Source organism: Cygnus atratus, chromosome 3 (genome assembly GCF_013377495.2).
Source record: "Cygnus atratus isolate AKBS03 ecotype Queensland, Australia chromosome 3, CAtr_DNAZoo_HiC_assembly, whole genome shotgun sequence".
Taxonomy (NCBI): Eukaryota; Metazoa; Chordata; class Aves; order Anseriformes; family Anatidae; genus Cygnus; species Cygnus atratus.
In genome coordinates, this window is record NC_066364.1 from 30,617,045 (window position 1) to 30,638,025 (window position 20,981).

The 20,981-nt window shown below is 35.9% G+C and overlaps 1 protein-coding gene across 1 annotated transcript in view; it reads left to right on the forward strand.

The window, feature by feature from the left end:
* Positions 1 to 20,981, forward strand: part of ADGRB3 (adhesion G protein-coupled receptor B3) — a 461,748-nt gene that overhangs the window by 201,006 nt on the left and 239,761 nt on the right. Inside the window, exons 5-9 of the mRNA XM_035543018.1 lie at positions 1,440 to 1,604; positions 5,211 to 5,375; positions 6,293 to 6,457; positions 11,167 to 11,268; positions 11,836 to 11,942. Of these exons, the coding sequence (XP_035398911.1) occupies positions 1,440 to 1,604; positions 5,211 to 5,375; positions 6,293 to 6,457; positions 11,167 to 11,268; positions 11,836 to 11,942 (704 nt within the window). The remainder of the gene's footprint in view (positions 1 to 1,439; positions 1,605 to 5,210; positions 5,376 to 6,292; positions 6,458 to 11,166; positions 11,269 to 11,835; positions 11,943 to 20,981) is intronic.

A 20,981-nucleotide genomic window follows, 5' to 3' on the forward strand; every position in this document is an offset into this window, starting at 1 on the left:
AAATGCAATAGAACATACCTACATGCAGAATTGTCCTTGATCTTACTGAATATTTTATGATAATATACCAGGGAGATGTACCTCCTTCCCCACCCTTTGCAAATGAATTCCACCTTGGAAAATGTTATTCTGATACTTACGATAAGGGTTTATTTGTAGAAACTGGGCAGGTGATATCTGCCTTCAGGGCAAAGGAAACCTAAAAATTAGTTCTTTCACAGTGATCAAAGAGATGTAAGGACAATCCAGAAAGTCTATTTTTTTGTAATGTTGTGAACTATTACCAATGATACACTGAGGTGTTATACACTATTTCACCCTCCAGACACCCTTCAAACAGACAGTGTTGCAGAAACATACACAGTTATATGATATCATCTATGATGCTCAGTCTGGGTACTAAGTCTCTGGATTTTCATAAATGCCTGGCTTTACTATAGTTTTCCTGTTTCCAAACACAGCCTAACCAAAACCTGTGCAACTGCTTTTATTTAACAAGAATAACTACAGCATGTTTTGCGCTATTTCTCCATTTACAAAGAATTGTCTTGCCAAATCATGTATGGGATTCTCTTAGTGTTACATATGGTATATAAGCTCAAATGGATAATGTTTATTAGCTTCTTCTGCATTGGAAGTTAGAAAAGATTCATATTCTATGATTCTTTATATTAATCTAATGAAATATATGTATATAATAATATTTATATATGTTTATAATTTATCATGTTCTCTGAAAGTATTTGAAGTTTGTTGAGTCAACATTTTTTTAAGACAGATGCATGTGTTACTATATATGTTTGATCAATGAATATGTTCATGTAAAAAATATATATATATTTAAAATCTCTTTGTGTACTCTTGGCATTTTTGAGGAAGCTAATCAAGCACAAATGCTGTCATGTTTCCACATTAATATAAATATGTGCAACAATTGTAAGAGCCCCAGTTTATCAGGGTAACAGTAAGAAATTGCCAGAGTTATGCCTTTATTTTCAAAAGAGAGCTTAATTTTGATTGCTTCAAGTTTTTACAGTTGTGATGAGACCTAAAGTGTATGCCTGGTTTTAACAAAGACTAGTCTTCTGAAAATCAGGGCTATTAAACATATCTCAGGTCATATACCAGAAAATCATAACCAGCTTTAGAAAACAGAAGCCATCTTTCTTAGAAGAGTAAAAGAAAAGAAAATGTAGCAGAGAGATTAGTTGAAAGATTAGAGAAAATGGTTCAAAATTAAATATAATTTATAAAAGATAAGAGTTTGAAATTGAAATTAACCATTTTTTACAAAGAAGGTTTTATTTGCCAATACTAGAGATTACCTATGTACTGATATCCTTGAAGTTGGCAAAATAATTACCTTTTACGATATTGATCTTGTTTATTTTGAAATCCTTTTGTTACTTCTGTGTTAAAATCTGTTTGGTTTGTTGCAGTACATGGCGTTTGGGAGGAATGGTCACCTTGGAGTCTGTGTTCATTCACATGTGGTCGAGGCCAAAGAACTAGAACAAGGTCATGTATACCTCCCCAGTATGGGGGAAGATCATGTGATGGACCTGAAACACAACATAAACCGTGCAATATTGCACTCTGCCCTGGTGAGCTTATATAGCAACTTTTTGCTTTGTTACAGTGCATTTGATGTGGGTTGTTTGTTATTTCTTTCACTGTGTTTTGTGCTCCCACACACACACACAAATGGCATGCAAAGTGTGTAGGAAGGGTAATCTTGTTAATAATTCTGACTGTAGTGATCAAAAGGATATAATCAGTATAACTCTGTTTGAGATACTATACAAGCAGGCAATTCTTAATTCCTTCAAAATTCTCTCTCTATATGGCACTTATAAGAAACCTTGATTCAGGATGTCTCTTAGAGAACCAAAAGACAAGCAACTTTCTGAGTGTGGCTTAAAGGGAGACATTCAGAGGTTACATAGTTTGCATCTGCCATGTCTGCTTAGATTAAGTTCACTGGGACATTCGTTATAATTATTTATTCACCACATACACATTAAAAAAAAAAAACATTTGAGAAACTAAATTTTTAATTGCTATTAATTTATTGAAACTGGATATCATTTACATGTGTGCAGACTGAAGGCTGACACAAGCTATGACACTATTTGAACCCCATTTAATCCCTTATGGTAAGAATTTTAAGTGCCTTATTTCTAGGAGTTTGTCACTAAACCTCTGCAAAAAAACTACCCCTAAACAAGTAAACAATGTGTGGGTTTCAGGCTTTCATGTTAAACCTTTCATTCATGGAAACTGAAACTAATTTAAAAAAAAAAAAAAGAAAAAAAAAAGAAAAGTTATTCTTTCAAAATTGATTTTAAAATGTCTGTTCACAGGTTATGATTAATTATGAAAAAAATATATATATGGATATATACATATACTTACGAAAGGTTTTTCTTTAAAAGTCACCTTCTTTATGATTATAGAACTCATAGTTCAATACCTAGGAAGCTTAATACCTAGGAATGGAAAAAGTGTCCGGTAGCTGTAATGTGGGAACTTTCTTCCACAAGATCTGTCTAACACAGTTACGCTTGCCTTTGCAGTAGGCTTGTTGAATATTCACAGTTCACAGCAATGCTGTGAATGGATTCCCCATGACTGGAGCTCTTCTGGAAAAGGGTTGATGGACATTTCATTAACAAATGGTTGTTTGATGATTTGGAAACAGAGGAGGAGGAAAACATGGGTGGAACTTAGCACCTCACAGAAATAAAACTTAAAAAAAAAAAAAACTAAACCCAAGCTTTGTTGTATTCTGGTCAGCAAAGCATACTCCAACTTTAGCCTTTTTTTTTTAAAAAAAAAAAAAAAAAACTTTAGTCTTGTATGCAGTTGCAAAAATATGACTTAATCCAGTTTTTGGCCAAGTTGGTAGCTGCACAATTTTACATGTGCCTACACAAAAATAATTAACATGATATATGAGCATGAAGCAGAATTGACAACACAAAAAATGCCAAATAAAAATAGCTGAAAAGAAATTAATGCATTCAGTTCACTTTGGTATTGAAAAACAGAACAAAAACAAAAAACACACAAAGATAGTGCACCTAATCTGTTAAAATAAAGGGTTATCTCAGAATTCTGGATTTGAACAGTGATCTGTACCTAAATGGCTTTCACCACAGGAGATTGTATACTGGCTACATTTAAAGTAACAGCTTAAATCTTTGCTGAATGTGAAGACTTACTGTAATTTGAATGTTCAATTTTATAAAGGAATCTTCATGTTCAATTCGTTAGCCTTTTAGCAGTATTTCTGAAATAGAAAAAATCACACACTTTTTGCTCCTAAAGATAAGAATGGAGAACTATGAAATATATATGAGATGCCACAGAATGAGTTTTCTCAAAAGACACTACAATAATTGATTCAATCTTTCCTACCCTAAATAATACTATATAGCAATGAATAAAACTGAAGAGGGTGCATTGAAATGTAATTTCCATAATGTTTTTCTCTTCACATAAAGCTTTTATGATTAATGAATGAAACTAGCTTCCATGTTTGGAAAGATTTCCTTTCTGCTGAATAAATTATCAGGGTACAGCTTCATAGCTTGAGAGGCATCTGCATTAAGAAGTGGTTCACAACCAGACATTACATAAAATCTTTAATATAGAACTTGAGGGAAAAAAATAATCAAAACCCTTCCTCCTTTAATTCACTGTTCTCTAAGATCCTGGGAATTAGAGGTACAGATATTATCTTTGAACTGGTAGAAACGCTTTATGATAATTTTTGGACAGCGGTAAAATAGTTCACCTCTGTATTTCACTGAATATAGGTGCACCCATTCAGACACAGTACCTTTAAAAAGAGCTTTTAAAAGTTAAATCATTAAATTAAAGATCCTGCTTCCTCTTTAATTCTTAACTCCACCAACTTCGAAAGCTACTATCCCAGCTGTCCTTCAGAAGAATCCTGAAATCAGGGATTGGGAAATGTAGCAAGTGAATTTACTCATTTTCAGCAATGATACTTTTATGACAACAGTAATTATAAAACCATGTTTTCAAGGAATAGTATTAATCAAAATTATATTACAACCCAAATTTTGAGTTTATATTCAGCAAATGCAGGTGCAACAAGCAGTTGATGATTTTAAAGTCAATAGGAATGTGGGATTCTGAATTAGTACAATCAGTAATATCATTTCATAATGCTAAACCATTTTTAAGAACACTGTCTAGTCCCATTATCCATTATATACAATGTAAATTTTCACTTGTATGGGAACTTAATTGGTTTATATTTTCTATAATTTTGGTTTTTAATATTTTCATTTGCATCAATGAGATTTCTGATATATGAAATTAAAAATAACAGTCCTAAACATTTACCCATGGAAATATTCTTCCAAACCCAAGTGTATGGGCTAATACAAATTACTAAATACAGAATTCATCCCCGTATCTATATTGTTTAAACATTCATCTTGACAAATTCAGGAAGCAGATTATTCAGTATGCAAAGAAAGAAAGTAGATTTGATGACCAAGACAGGCCATTTCTGATCTCCTATATTTTATCTCAAAGACTGCTGAAGAACTGTGATGTTTTTTTGAGAAAGAAATAGAGAAAGAAATAAATTTATTCAGCAATAAATTCAATATTATAAATGTAGAGAACAGTCTTATGTTAGGCAATGTGGTAATTCTTGTTTTCCTTTTTCTACTCAGCTAACAGAACTAACTTTACAGTCAGGACAAAGAATCTTATAAGTTGACCTATGTAAGTGATAGCTGCAGCTGTAAAGAATTACTTTTAAAGGCTCAGAGCTTACAAGATAGGTCTCCACTTCGACCTAAAAAGACAAGTCTTTTAAATAATACTTTGTTTTAAAGAAAAAGAAAACTGCACAGCCTTTCAAACATTGTGGTATGCGAGCAAAGTCATAATTTGTCCTTTGTTACATCGGTGTAAAATTTGAGATGAAAAAGAGGAGATAAAAAGGAGAAAAAAAATAGTTTTAAATTATTTTAAAGTAGTTTGTAACAAGAACTTCTGTATTTGATTGCTATAAGAAGTCAAACTCTTTGGGCTCAGCCCAAATCTCTATGGCATCAGCCCAAAGAGACATGTTCATACCCCTACCCTAGAACAAACCCACAAGGCCTAGCATGGTTTTGGTGGTAACTCTGCTATGGCTATCTCTTTTGTGCCTCTTGTGGCAGTGGACGGACAGTGGCAGGAGTGGAGCCCATGGAGCCAGTGCTCAGTGACCTGCTCTAATGGCACCCAGCAGCGAAGCCGTCAGTGCACGGCTGCGGCCCACGGTGGATCCGAGTGCAGGGGACCGTGGGCTGAGAGCCGGGAGTGCTATAACCCCGAGTGCACTGGTAAGTATCCACCTGCCCTATGTCTGGAGGAGGAAGTGAAGGGTTGGGCCTGTCTGCTGCTCTGAGTGCAGCTGCTGTCACATGGGCATGCACTTACTCCACCACAGGCCCCAGTGGGCTGTGGAGGATGGAGCAGCCTCCCCAGAAGAAGAACTGGGGCCTGTCTCCTTTTTAATTTGATGAGCCACCTGGAGATAAAAAGAGTGCATCTGCAAAAGGCTGCATGACAAGGGCTGCATGCCTGCTTTTCAGTTTTATTGCCATTTAAAGGACATACAAGAAATAAGGAACTGTTTGAGGACTAAAATATTTAATATTTAGTAAAGTGTCTTAAGAAGCTAGGAAATGAATGTGTATGAAATGATTCTCTCTTACTCTGGGACTGTTTCATGATCCTCTGACCAGAATTCCAGGGGGGGTAAATTAAATTTATACATACTTTTAGGCCTCATTCAACATGTCAGAGCATGTAAAGTCCTGCTTCTAAAATATCACATGCAAGAATGTATTTATTTACTTTTTTAAATTATGTTTACGTACACTGCAAATCATTATGTGCACCCCTACAATAGCATTATACAAGTGCATATAAAAATATGCAAAAGTGACTGTGTGCTGTGTGTTTTGCAACTAACTCACTGTTAAAACTCACCGGTCTTTTTTTTTTTTTTTTTTTTTTTTTTTTAACCTTGAGATGCAAGTTGTTTAAACAAGCCCATATTTAGGAAAGAAGTAGAGACTTCCCCCATCTTTAGAGGTTCCATGGCCAGTATCTTCTATTTCTTGTCACTGCTAGTTACACAAACGCATCTAATCTATTTGGGGGCTTTCTTCTCTTACCTAAGTAAAGAATAACCTCTATGTCATCCTTTATTACTGTCATTATGTCATCACTGTAATTATATTTTTCCCAATAGCAAATGGCCAGTGGAACCAGTGGGGCCACTGGAGTGGATGTTCCAAGTCCTGCGACGGTGGCTGGGAGAGGAGAATAAGGATCTGTCAAGGGGCTGCTGTGACTGGGCAGCAATGCGAGGGAACTGGAGAGGAAGTTAGACGGTGCAGTGAACAGAGGTGTCCTGGTGAGAAGCAGATATAATCACTGTTATTACCTACACTGCAGTATGGCTTACTTTAACAGTCACCTTTAGGAGAGACAAGATCAACATCTGTAAAGCAGTAGTCCTAAAGAGCCATATCTGACCTTGCTTTAGACAAGTCACTGTTGTTTTTCTCAGTAGAGTTGTGTTTATGTAGCAGGGTGTAAACTAGTCCAATTGAATATATAAGCATCATGTTTGAAATAAATCAAAATGCTGTATTATAGAAATATATCAGAAAAATATTTCATTGCCAAGGTACATCCACATTGGTAGAAATAATTTGCTACAGAAATTATCTCTGAATACACTGTTTCTAAGAATATTAGGCCTGTTTTGTAAATTGTGGAATTATTTTTATGCAGTGTACAAGAGGCCTTGATGTTATACGTTTGGGGTAACTTCCAGTGCAGTAAAGATAAGAGAAAAGCAGTGAACCTTACTGTAATGTATAGAATGAATGAATATATGTGACATTTCATAAAACGCAAAGATTTAAAAAGAAAAAATATATATATTTCCTCCTTTAATATAATACTTAAATTTATTTCTTTGCAGCACTTTTTACTTAGTCCTCACAATAGATTTAAGTCTTTCTAAGCGAGAGCTAATAAAAGTGCACTTTTTAGCTCTTTCAGAGGTGAACTTATTTATCTGTGAAGAGACGTCCTAGAGAAAAAGAGTGCCCTGGAATAAGATAACAAAATAAGGTGCAAGTAGTAAGGTGTAGGATGATTTAGTCATTCACTTGGGAAATCCTGTGCTCTGAACTTCAAGCCAGGATACTTCAAAATTAATCTAGCAATCTCATTGACTACTGGAAAATTCCACTTCATATTTTGATGGCTCTGTGCTAGGGACAAAAAGACCTAAATAGCGGATATACTTTGGGTCAGGAAATAGGAAATATATCTGATGTGAATTTCATGTTTTCGAGCCCAGGTTTTCATAGGCAGCATGCTTATCACTTGGCAGCCATCAAAGAACAGTTTTCAAGATAGTTGCAACATAATAGTACAATGAATTTCATTGCATTTGAAAAACAGTAAAAGGACTAATAAAATTGTAATACTAGACTGGAAAAGTTTACCAATTTTAGCTTTTCCAATAGTCTCTTTAATTTTAGTACATTATTTGAAAAGTAGGACAAAACAGAATCAGTATTGGGTTCCTAAATAAATTAAAATTTCCATAGCAAATAATTTACTTGGTAAATGTAGACTTTCCTCTATGAAAGCACCACATTAAGAGAAGGTTAATGGGAATGTTCTCAATAAACAGACATTCAGATAAACAAGCTTTTGCTTATAAAACCACTCCTGAAATGTTTTGTCTCTATATTTCAAAGTAAAACCACACTGCTGCAATTTTAAAAGGTTGCCACCTGCTGTTAATAAAATATTTTGCATATGTATTTGTAAGTCAAATGCACACAGAGCATTGTTTTCCATTTGCTATATGTATTTATTAACTTGATTAATTCCAGATTAGAATCAGTATGCTTGTAGAAACCATAGTAATCTTTTAACAGGTTATACTTGTGCAGAAGATTATACATGAATAACAGATATGTTTGTTTCTAGACTGATGTTTCCTAAAGAATCTCAGATTTAAATGTAGACATTGGATAATTTACCAAAACTTTGCATTACTAAAAATAAAATGATAGATTTAATTTTAATAAACACGCAGCAAAAATGAAAAGTACTGTACAGAAATGATGAAAAGATATTTTTGTCTAAGTCATTGAGAAACATGAGAGGCTGTAACATTAATTTTTTCTTATATTAACATTGGTTTACCATAAGTTTAAGACCAGATCCTCAGCTCTGAAGATGTGCATAACATATTTGTTAAGTGGATGAAGCTGCACCAGTTTGTACCACCCAGATTTCTAGACTTACAGAAGATGAAATTATATATTGCTGATTTATAACTGTATAAACAAAAGGAGAATAAAACCTTTTTCTATTATGCAGGCTGTTGTTAATAAGGTACTTTGCAAACAGAGCTGTTCACTTGACTGACTGAAAATATTGACTGGACTTTTATTATTTGAGATCTGCATCATGTGAATGTTATTCAAGATCTTCATAGTCTTATCGGTGATTCTCTTCAACTAGTTCTGGCAGGAGCTGATTTACATCAGATACTCCTAGAAGCTGAATATAATCAGCACTAAGAAAGGCAGGCTCAGAACTATTATCTGAAAGTAGGTTTCTCAATTTACTTGGTTTCTAGACAAAAAATATCTTTCTGTGTGATCTATTTCTATAAACAATTAGTAATTTTAAAACTACAGTTGTTTCCTACTACCGTATAATATACTGGGAACAAAAGACAAAGATTTCATGTACTTTGGCTTCAGTCATTGCTCCTTTATTATAACCCAAATATCTGAAGTTAGATTTCACTCCTAACAGGTCAGCAGTGTTAAGGATTCAAGGAATCCTTTTATGAAGGATAACTTCAGAAAATTGTAAACAAATATGAAAAAGGAAAAAAAAATACTGAATTTCCTAGGCAACTAGTTGAGCAGGAATCATTGTGGAAAACTTATTATAGAATGACCAAACAATAGCTTTGGAAAGAACTGTTTTTTTTTTTTTTATGCACGGCTGTCCTTGATGCAAAAACAAAGTGTTGAGAGAGACAGAGGTGCACAGCACAGAGTCAACCAGGGTCCAGGCAAACTTGTTTGCCTGGGCTCATTGACATATTATCCAAGTTCTGACTTGCTTCTACATCTCTCTTCACATAATTCTGAGTTTTGGAAATGGTTTTTACTTTGAACACAACACAGAGGTACACAGTTATCTCTGGCAGTAGGCTCAAATTAAAGCAAGTTTTGAAAAGTGTCATGTAAAAGAATACAAGTACTAACCTTCAACAGACAGACGAAAAACTTCTGATATTACCTGTAACTTGCTAACATAAAACAGAGAACATGATATATATAAAAGTGTGTATACGCATCTTTTCAGGAGGAAACAAAACAAACAAACAAACAATAAACAAACAAAAAACAAGCACTATTTGAAGGGAAGTAAGATTTTTAGTTCTGAGAATCAGCCTTAGCAAGTGTTCTTAGTCATTTCTGTCTGAAATGGCCAGAGCTGCATGATAAGCATACTTACCAAAGGTCTCTAATTTTTTTCATATTTATGTAATTTATAATATTATTTCTGCATTGTGTTAATCATACATTCTCCAAATCAGAACACTTCTTTTGTTTATAAGGTCATAATAGGATAGTAATCGCATTTATAACCAGATGGCACATGTTTCTCAAAGTCTGACTTTTTCCATTGTAACACTGGTCATGCACCCACTTCTGGGGCATGTCTGAAGCAGTGTTAGTATTCTAGATTAAGAATATAACCAAATTTCTTTGGGTTTTGCCATTAATGGATCACTTGCGTTTTTAGCAGCACAATCTGTCTTGATTTACAATTCAGGAATGCTGATGGTGAGGCAAATTTAGCAGGCAATTTTTATGCCCAAGTGTGATTCATATTAGCGTTTCTGAACCATCTGCAAGGTATTCTTTATCATCTGCAAAGAGAGGGTACCGCTCCATTCCCTCCCTCACCTCACTCTTCTGTCAGCAGAAGTGCAAAAAAGGGAAGAGGGTGTATACAATTTTATGGTGTGTGCAATTGGATGGGTAAAATCTGGAGTCTGTTCCTGCATCTGATAGAGTTTTCCCATGTAACCATGGGAAAATCATTGAATTGTTTCATTCCTTACCATCACTCCATCTGTAAAATAATGATGGCAGTTCCTTTAGAAGTTCCTTTCTCTTCTCCTTTTTTTTTTTTTTTTTTTTTTGTAATGACTTCACTGCAGGGTTAGAATTTTCCTGAAATAACTGAAATAAATATAATAATACTTCTAAATAACTCATGATTTTTATGATTTTTCTCTTCTGAATTTGGAATGTTTTCACTAATTGGTATTTGTCCTTTAAGTTGTAAGATGACATCAGCCAGACATTTGCTGTGTTGATCTAATTCACTCAAAAATTATAAATTGGGAATGTACAGTAAATATACAAATAATATTGCAATAACCAATAAAAGTTCATTTTGTTTTATAGCCACTCATCCCCACATTACTGATTTACTTGCTTAATTACCAAATTGTAAAGAAATGTATTTCAAGGAAATAACCTGCTTTTTGGACTTCAGAATGTACAGTTCTCATTTTTTGCCCTTAGCACACGTGATGTTTAAACTGTGGCTTCAGAACTGATTCTTTCAGACACAGTTTAAAGTTCAGAAAAATCTGTAGAAATTTTTGTCTAAGATAAACATCACAGCTTATAACCACCTAATTGTCAACTTCTTATAGATGCTTAGTATTATTGATCAAAATAGAACAATAAGAGATTCAAACCCATTAACATTGCAGTCACCATCTAAAGAACGTTGAAGAGAGTAAAGGCACAGACTGTGAAATAAATACCATCACAAAGACTGTTATACAAAAATTAATGCTGTTTGTTTATATGTTTCATTCTTAAAATGAAACCAAAAGATGGTAATAAATACATCTCAGGAAGAATTGGGGCAAGATGGGAGACTTACTTTTCTGATAAAAAATGTCTGTTTTACATTAATATTTATATTTATATTTATATTTATGTTTATGTTTATGTTTATGTTTATATTCTCATTTGTAAATGGCAGCACCTTATGAAATATGTCCTGAGGATTATTTGATGTCAATGGTGTGGAAAAGGACCCCAGCTGGGGACATGGCATTCAATCGATGTCCTCTCAATGCCACAGGTACAGTATTACTTTGAAATTACATGATAATAATAAAAAAGGAAAAATCTTTTGCATTTTATTCTAGAAATAATCACTAGACTCATACATATGTATACATGTGTATATATATATGAATATACATATAGCCTACATGTTTACATATCCATGTACATTTAGCATATACATGTACCTATAATATACCTTGTCTCATAGTATACATTTATGAATGCGTTTGTGATGTGTATGTATGTTTATATGTACACACATGCATATATGTTTGTCTATATGCATTACAGATAGAGAGAGAAAGCTGACAAATCAATTTGATAGGACCTATCAGGCAAACTGATGAAAATGAAGCAAAACATAAAAATCTTTTTTATTAAAAAGCAATGCTAAAATCCCAGCAAGTGAACATTGAAATGTTTTTCAGAATCTTGTACTACTCTATATGCTGATGATCATTGAATGAAATTGTTTCTGTGTGTCCTTTTAAAATAACATGGAATGTAGTTTAAATATGCTTCATTCTTTCCAATTGGTCTCACATATATAAATATTTTCTGTCTTCTTTGTGACTTACAGGCACCACTAGCAGACGCTGCTCTCTCAGTGTTCATGGAGTGGCCTTCTGGGAACATCCAAGCTTCGCTAGATGCATATCAAATGAGTACAGACACTTGCAGCATTCAGTAGGTGCAAAGCCAGCTTTAGTACTTGCTCTGTTTATTCATTACTAATCGTTCATGTGAAAACAAGCTTACCTATTTACTCTCAAGTCAGATTTCTGATGAGAAATGCGAGGAGGAAAACAGACCTAAGAAAGAAACATTTCTATTCATATTTCATATCATTTTGATCTGACATATTCCTGGTGCTTGAGTGAAAGAAGTTTTATCTTACTGTAGAAATGGAAAAATGATTCAGATTCCTTTCTTACATGCCCATTCTGTGAAATTTTTATAGGGGTCAGAAGGTAAGACATATTTTGGTTTATTAGAAAATGAGATGTGAATAAATGAGATTTACTGGAAGAGTGACGCAATGAATAATTTTATAATACCTTGAATTCTATAATTGCACACAAGGAAGTCAGAAACGATATTTCTTCCTGCTATTGAATTTAGAACTTCACCTTCAAATTTAACAAAGAATAATGATTGTATGGTGAAGCTATTGCAATGCCTTGGAAAAAGTAAAGTAAATCTAGATGAAGAAATATTATGTTTTTTGCAGCATGCTTAACAAAAATTTTTTTTGCAAAGCATATGGTACATACACTTAAATATACTATATCTATTATATACACTTATGTATGTTAAGAAGCAGAGGAATAGCACAAAGCTGCACCAGGAGAGGTTCAGACTGGATATTAGGAAAAATTTCTTTACTATGAGGGTGGTTAAACTAGAACTGGCTTCCTAAAGAGGTGGTTCATGCATGCCTGTCAATGTTCAAGAGGTATTTGGATAATGCCCTCATTAATGTGCTTTAACTTTTGATTAGCCCTGAAGTGGACAGTTGGAATAGATGATCTGAGAAGGTCCCTTGCATAAGAACCATTGTATATACTGCCTAAATATGCTTATACTTATGTACGTAATATATTGCATATACTACATTATAAATATACTACTATGGTATATGCTAGGTTAAAATAGAATTGTTACATTCTATTTCCACAAATGAGCCAGGTTAATATTTTGGTGGGAAGAACTCCTTTGAAAATTCTCATGGACAATGACTTTTTCTTGCATCATATATTTTCTGACATTCTTATATACTCTGACTGCTTTTCCAAAGGCCACTGCTCCATTAGTCATTCAGCAGAGGGGCACTAATACAGCTGTGTGCTTCATAACTTCCCAGTCTCATCCAAGTGCAACATTTGAGTGCCATGTTTAAATATCTTTGGTGGCTTGGAAAGTAGCAATGTTGTTATTCCTTAAGTCTGTCTTGCCACTTGGAGGAGATTTTCATGAATTTCCTTGAGTTGCACTTCTGTTTCAGTAGATTCCAACTTTATTGACTCCCGGGATTAAGTTTCAAGCATTATTTTTAAAATAACACAGAATAAAGTGCTAAAGCAATTTTCTCCACTGCAAACACTGCAAAGAAACTTTTATATTTGCTGTCTGTATGTTGCTCTACCCTTTAAGAGTTCACACTAGGAAAAAAAAAATTAAATGGCTGCAAATATTTTGGTTTTGATATTTTTTGATATCTTATTCTTTCATGACAGCTGCATGTAGCTTGTCTAAACATAGTCTTATATATGGGCATTGACAGAAATACATTTGTGTTTCATTTGTTTAGAAGGTGTATGTTTGTACATAGCATGATAAAGGTAATGTCTGCAGGTAATATATATGCACTTTTGAATAATAATGATATATTGCAGAAAAAAATCACATTTTGCAATTGAAAAATTGAAATTTATATTTCTTTTTGAGCTCATATTTAAAAGCAAATTTTTTTTTTCTTTGTTATTTTTGCATTTAAATAGTACAGTCTTCAGAAATATTTTAAAGGATGTATTTATCTTAACATGGCTGATTATCCCTTTGGAGTTTTCCTCTGTTCTTACCATTTTAGGTTTCACATCCACATTTATTCACAGCATTGATCCTCATTCCACTGATTCTGTATTGATATTCAGCCTTTACGTTATGTGGTGTTGGTAGAAGTCATTAATAAGCAACACAACCAGTGGGAAATACTTTTTCATGTTATTTAGTGGTATGACTTACCTGGCTGACTTTTGATGATGCATTGATGTTTTCTGAAGAGCTGCAAGTCTACCTGACAGAAAGGGGTCATTGTTGAACAATTGAAGGCATCCATATCAGATTTATCTATTCTTCTATATTTCCTTTTTCAAAATATTAAATATGATTAGACCACACTGTGAAATAATCTTTTGCCAAAGAACATTTAAAAATAACTAAAGCTTCCTTAAAGTTATGCAAGCATCTAAAACCATCTTATTGCTGTACAACATTTGAGACTAGTTTATATGCATACAAATTAAAGGAGAAAAAATGATTTTTTTTACACCTGGGAGTTGCTCACAAAGAAAATCTGCTTGTCTTACATCTTGCTGCTTCTCAAAGTGAACAACACAACTTATTTAAAGAATCATAGAAAAAATGAGGTAAAGACTTATAAGGTCATTGGCCTGCAATGTAGGCTTGTCCCCCCACGGTACATATGTCAGCTCTATAAATCCCTGAAAATAGAGCTTTATAAGGAAGCTGCTGACAGACGGTGTTGCTATAATAAATATATATGCTTATGAAAGCATTTATGAGATGCTTTGGTGTGCTTAACTTACAATAATGTTATTTTCTAACTTAGAACAGGTATAATGGGGGGTGTCACAGTTCTGTGCATGTTCCTATGAGTCTGAGATGAAAAACTTTCATTTCTTATCTGAAATGCATAAAATAGTAATGGGTGTATAGTCTTCAAATATGGTATTTATGAAGTTGGTTTACAGCAGCTGATGTACATAATACACAGACAACACATGATATGTTAAAGGCATGCCCACCTAGAGGAATACAGACAGATCTCTTTGCCCTCCAAACACACCACATAGGATCCAGAACCAGCCCCAAAGTCACAGAGCTGAACTCACATAATGCTGTGCCCAAGCAAATGCTCTTTTATGAAAAGCATATCATATACTGGGATCCAAAGTACACAGATTCTGGACTGGAAACTTACAATTATACTAGTAAATAAGTGTCCAAGCGTTAACATAAGCATCAACATAATCCTTGCAGTCATCTGCACTGTTTAATTGTTCATCTGTTAGCATACTCCCTGACATGATTTAAGACCATACCAAGCAGCACTCTTCCAAACAACTACTAACACCGTTTACAAGACAGCATGGCAGAGAGACCATTCCCAGCGGGTAATAATCCCATCTTTCTCTTGGAGAATGAAGAGAAAGAGAATTTAGCTTGAGGGATACAAGCTGGATTCACTCATTGGCCTCAGTTCTAGACAGTATCCCTGAGGCATTTTTTATCTACTTATATTTATTATTTACAGTAAAAACATATTGTATTTGGCCAGCTTGGACTGGGGGCAGAAAATTTCAGAGCTTCATGTATTCATCAGTAAGACTACACCTGGAGTACTGTGTGCAGTTATAGGCTCCCCAGTACAGAGAGACATTCACATTCTGGAGAGAGTCTAATGAAGGGCCACAAAAATGATTAAGGGACTGGAGTCTCTCTCATTTGAGGAAAGGCTGAGAGAGCTTTTTAACCTAGATAAGAGGAGGCTCAGAGAGATCTTATGTATAATACCTGAAGGGAGGGTGCAAAGAGAATGGAGCAAAGCTTTTTTTCTGTGGCGCCCAGAGACAGGACAGGAGGCAGTGGGCACAAGCTACAACACAGGAGGTTCTGTCTGAATGTCAGGAGACACTTCTTTACTGTGCAAGTGACTAAGCACTGGCACAGGTTACCCAGAGAAGCTGTGGATTCTCCCTCTTTGGAGATCTTCAAAAGCCAACTGGACATGGTCCTGGGCAAGAGGTTCTAAAAGGCACATTGCTGGCTCATGGTCAGCCTGCTCTCCACCAGGACTCCCAGGTCCCTCTCTGCAGAGCTGCTCTCCAGCAGGTCATACCCCAGCCTGTACTGGTGCTTGGAGTTATTCCTCCCTAGGTGCAGGACCCTGCACTTGCCCTTGTTGAACTTCATGAGGTTCCTCTCAGCCCAACCCTCCAGCTTGCTGAGGTCCCTCTGAATGGCAGCACAGCCATCTAGGGTATCAGCCACTCCTCTGAACTTTGTGTTATCAGCAAACTTGCTGGTGGTGCACTCTGTTCCATCGTCCAGGTCATAGATGGATGAGTTGAACAATGCTGGACCCAGTACTGATCCCTGGGGGACACTGCTAGCTACAGGCCTCCAGCTAGACTCCACACCACTAAGCACAACCCTCTGAGCTCTGCCATCCAGCCAGTTATCAATCTATCTCACTGTCCACTCATCAGGGCCGCACTTCCGTAGCTTGTTTATGAGGATGTTATGGGAGACAATGTCAAAAGCCTTGCTGAAGTCAAGGTAGACCACATCCATCGCTTTCCCTTCATCTACGCAGCTAGTCATCTCATCATAGAAGGATATCAGATTGGTTAAACATGATTTCCCCTTGGTGAATCTATGCTGACTATTCCTGATTACATTCTTATCCTCCAGATGCTTGGAGACGACCTCCAGGATGAGCTGCTCCATCACCTTTCCAGGGATGGAGGTGAGGCTGACTGGTCTGTAGTTGCCTGGGTCCTTCTTCTTGCACTTCTTGAAGACTGGCATGATATTGGCTCTCTTCCAGTCCTCAGGCACCTCTCCAGTTCTCCACATTTCAGAGATGATGGAGAGTAGCCTAGCAATAACACTGTCCAGCTCCCTCAGCACTCGTGGGTGTATTCCATCGGGGCCCATGGATTTGTGGATGTCAAGTTTGCTTAGCTGATCTTTGACCCAATCTTCTTCAACCAAGGGAAAGTCCTCCTTTCTCTAGACTTTCTCTCTTGTCTCCAGGGTCTGGGATTCGTGAGGGCTGAGCTTATCAGTAAAGACTGAAGCAAAAAAGGCATTCAGCAACTCCACTTTCTCTGTATCCTTTTGTCACCTCTCATTCAGCAGCAGGCCGACATTTTCCCCAGTCTTCCTTTTTTGTAGTGATGTATTTGAAGAAGCCCTTCTTGTTGTCCTTGACATCCGTTGCCAGATTTAATTCCCACTGGGCCTTGACCTTCCTTGTCACATCCCTGCATACTCTGTATTCCTCCCAAGTGGCCAGTCCTTTTTTTCACATGCTGTAAACTTCCTTCTTCTGTCCGAGCGTTGCCAGGAGCTCTCTGCACATCCATGCAGGTCTCTTGCCCCCTTTGCTTGCCTTCTTACTCATAGGGATGAACTGAGTTTGAGCTTGGAGGAAGTGATGCTTGAATACTGACCAACTGTCTTGCCCCCCCCTTAATTCCAGGGCCCTAACCCATGGAATTCTTCAAGTAGATCCCTAAAGAGGCCGAAGTCTGATCTCCTGAAGTCCAGGGTTGCAATTCTAATTTTTGCCCTGCTTCTTCCTCACAAGATCCTGAACTCCACTATATCATGGTCACTGTAGCCAAGGCTGCTTTTGACCCTCACATCTCCAACTAGTCCTTCCTCATTTGTTAGTACAAGGTCCAGCAGCACACCTCTCCTGGTTGGCTTCTCTACCACCTGTGTCAAAAAGTTATCATCAATACACTGCAGGAACCTCCTGAACTGTTTGTGCCTAGCTGTGTGTTCTTCCCAGCAGATATCAGGGTGTTGAAGTCCCCCAAGAGAACCAGCCTTGTGACTGAGAGGCTACTTGGAGCTATCTGAAGAAGGCTTCATCTACCTCCTCTTCCTGATCAGGTGGCCTGTAGCAACCACCCACAACAGTGTCAGCCATGGTAGCCTGCCCTTTACTTCTTACCCATAAGCTCTCAACTCACTCTTCATTCACCCCTAGATGACCTCCAGAGATCCCTTCCAACCTCAACCATTCTATGATTCTGTGATTCTGTGACTCTGTGATTCATTTGCTTGCTCATCCGAAATTATGATTCTAGTGACTTCCATGATTCCAGTGGGATTAGGAATTCACACAAGGCCAAAATTCTATAAAAGTAAATTCATAGTTTGTTACTCTAGCATAAATGTGATTTTTACTTTCTTTCTAAAGATACCTTTTTTTTCTACAAATGTTAACAAAGTTTTTCACCAGATGTCCACATTAAGCCATAATTCTATACTATAGCATATAGAATTTTACCACATTACCACAGGTGATTAACGCTATAAGATCATTTCCGTAGTACATAAACACATATATGTACTGAAGTTGAACCAGGAGAGGTTTAGGTTAGAAATCAGGAGACATTTCTTCTCAGAAAGAGCAGTCAGGCATTGGAACGGGTTGCCCAGGGAGGTGGTGGAGTCACAGTCCCTGAGAGTGTTCAAGGAAAGGTTGGACGTGATGCTTAGGGACATGGGTTAGTGGGTGACATTGGTAGTAGGGGGATGGTTGGACCAGATGATCTTGAAGGTCTCTTCCAACCTTAATGATTCTATGATTCTATGATTTTATGATACTGTATATAGCTACAGTAGGTTCACTGTCTCATACAGAAAAATTTGTGTATTTTTACATTTTTTTTCTGTTACTCACCTGGAAGTGACATAGAACAGATTTCAATCCTTAACAGGCAGTATTAAAGTAGCAGAAACTCAGCCATGCTGCATGTTCTTCATCTTGAATTGAGACTTTTATGGAGATTAATATGGTAGCTATGCAAATCATAGAAAAATGGCACCATATTTTCATCTCAAAATCCATTTGGAAGTCTATTTGCAAAACATGATGTGTCAGTAAAGTTAAAGATATACTCATAATGCTAAAGATAATATACTTTGTTCTGCCTGTGTGCCAGGCAGAATTACTGCTCTACTCATAACAGGCATGTACTTCAGATGTATAAGAAGGCAGGGCTTTCCACTGTTTAAATGAAATTGCCTACATATATGAATCTTTCTTTGAAACATGTATCAATATTTGTGCTGGATTTGGCTGAGATAGAGTTAATTTTCTTCATATTACCTAATATGCTTCTATCTTTTGGATTTGGAATGAAAATAGCATTGGTAACACATGAATGTTTTAGTTGTTGAGCAGTGCTTACACAGAGTCAAGTTGTTTTTTTTCTGTTTCTTAGAAAGCTGGGGCTGAGGGTGTACAAAAAGCTAGGAGTGGACACAGACAGAACAGCTGACCCAAAGTGACCAAAGGGATATTCCATATCATATGGTATTGTGCTCTGCAATAAAAACTTTGGGGAAAGTTTGCCAGGGTTGCTACTGCTCAGTGACAGGTTAAGCATTAGCGGCTGGTGATGTGCAGTTGCATTTTGAATCACTTATTTTTCTTAGTTTTGTTTCTCTTTGTTTCTTTTTTTCATTTTTTTCCTATTAAACTGTCTTTTTCTCAAGCCATGAGTTTTCTCAGTTTTATCCTTCTGTTTCTCAGCAACTCAGAGGTGCGTTAAACACTTAATACATCATTACAACAGTTTCAGATTGATTAAAAATCTTTAATTAATACATATCCTCAGCATATACTTGAGATCAGGCTCTACTACACCTCCGTTGTTTTTTTTTGTTGTTGTTGATGAGGAACTGAGGGAGACCAGTTAGGCAGAAAATAAATATTTCTGTACTTCCAAATTAATGTCTATCCACTGTTCCTTCTTAATGTTTATATCTTTTCATATCACAACACAGAAAATCCCTGATATGTTAAAAATGTAACTACAGGACCTCTGAAGAGAATATGGAGCATGGTGAAACAGTGCAGGGGAATGGTTTAGCTTGTGGTGTGGTGACTGGCAGTTGGTTTGCATCTTTGGAGGGCATGGTGTCCACCATTCATGTACAGGAGCTTGACTAAAAACAATTAAGAGGATGAAGCACCTAAGCTATGCCACAAAAGTACTTCTTGTACTTTTGTTAGTTTATTTTATCTTTTGTACTGTGCAATACAGGTCCCTTTTAAAACTTGGGATGATAACTAGATCTCTTTGAATAACAGAATCAATTAGTCATGAATAATTTATCCAACATTTGGTACAAATCAGTCATCAAATGAATTCAACAAATTCTGTTTGACTAGCTTATACAGCTGGTTGACTAATATGAATTCTCCACTGAACAAATTAAGGGACAAAAACACCCAAATCCGTGAAATAAACCCTTGGGAAATTATTTGGTTAGCTCTAATAATAATACTTAAAGAACCAAATTAGGACTATTCCTACTAAAGCATTATAAGTGGAAAATGCAAAGCGATAAATAGGTATGCTTTGCCTACTTTAATCTCGTGACCTAGGGGATCAAGTGATAGCAGGATGAACAGAAAAAAACATCATAGACAATATATCAGGACTCCTCTTTTCTGAATTTCTTTTATTGCTGTAGTGCATTTACATTAAGTACATTTACATTTACATTTAGATTCTTTGCATTAAGAAAATTCTCCTAGTCAAGCAGTAAGACAGTTTCAAGAGAGTCATCTGTGCAGCTAAGAACTGTTTTGCTCATTGATGTAAAATTTGTTAAATGTGTACTTGAGAAAGTGGAGGTTACAAAAAAAAAATAAAAAAATAAAAAAAAGAAAAAAAAGAAAAAAAGAAAAAAGAAAAAAAAGGATTACAAGTATCTATCTGTTTTATCATGGGTGGAGATGAAGGATAGCAAAGATCTAGTGGCAGAGGATATCCTTTCTTCAGTTCCTTCTGCATAGTTCTTGGGCACGTACAGCTCATTAGATTTCACCTGACAGGAAGGAATTCCTCTGCTTTCTCTAATTCCAGATGATTTTTTCAGTTTTGTACCCTATATGGGATAGACATGGTTTGTTTTTAGGGACCATTTGTGCATTTTACCAAATCTCTGTTTCTGCCTTTAGCAAATAGTTTAAGCTGAGATCCTTCAGTCTCACTAACATATTTTATTTTCTTTAAAGGGTTTCTGTTGGTAGCTGAATGGACTGTTATATACAGGAAGGCAGATTAGTTGAATATCTAATGGCACATCTTAGACTGTATAATACAGAGTTGTGGTAAACAATTCTGCATTCAGGTGGTGGCTGGTGACAAATGGTATCCTTCTAGGGTC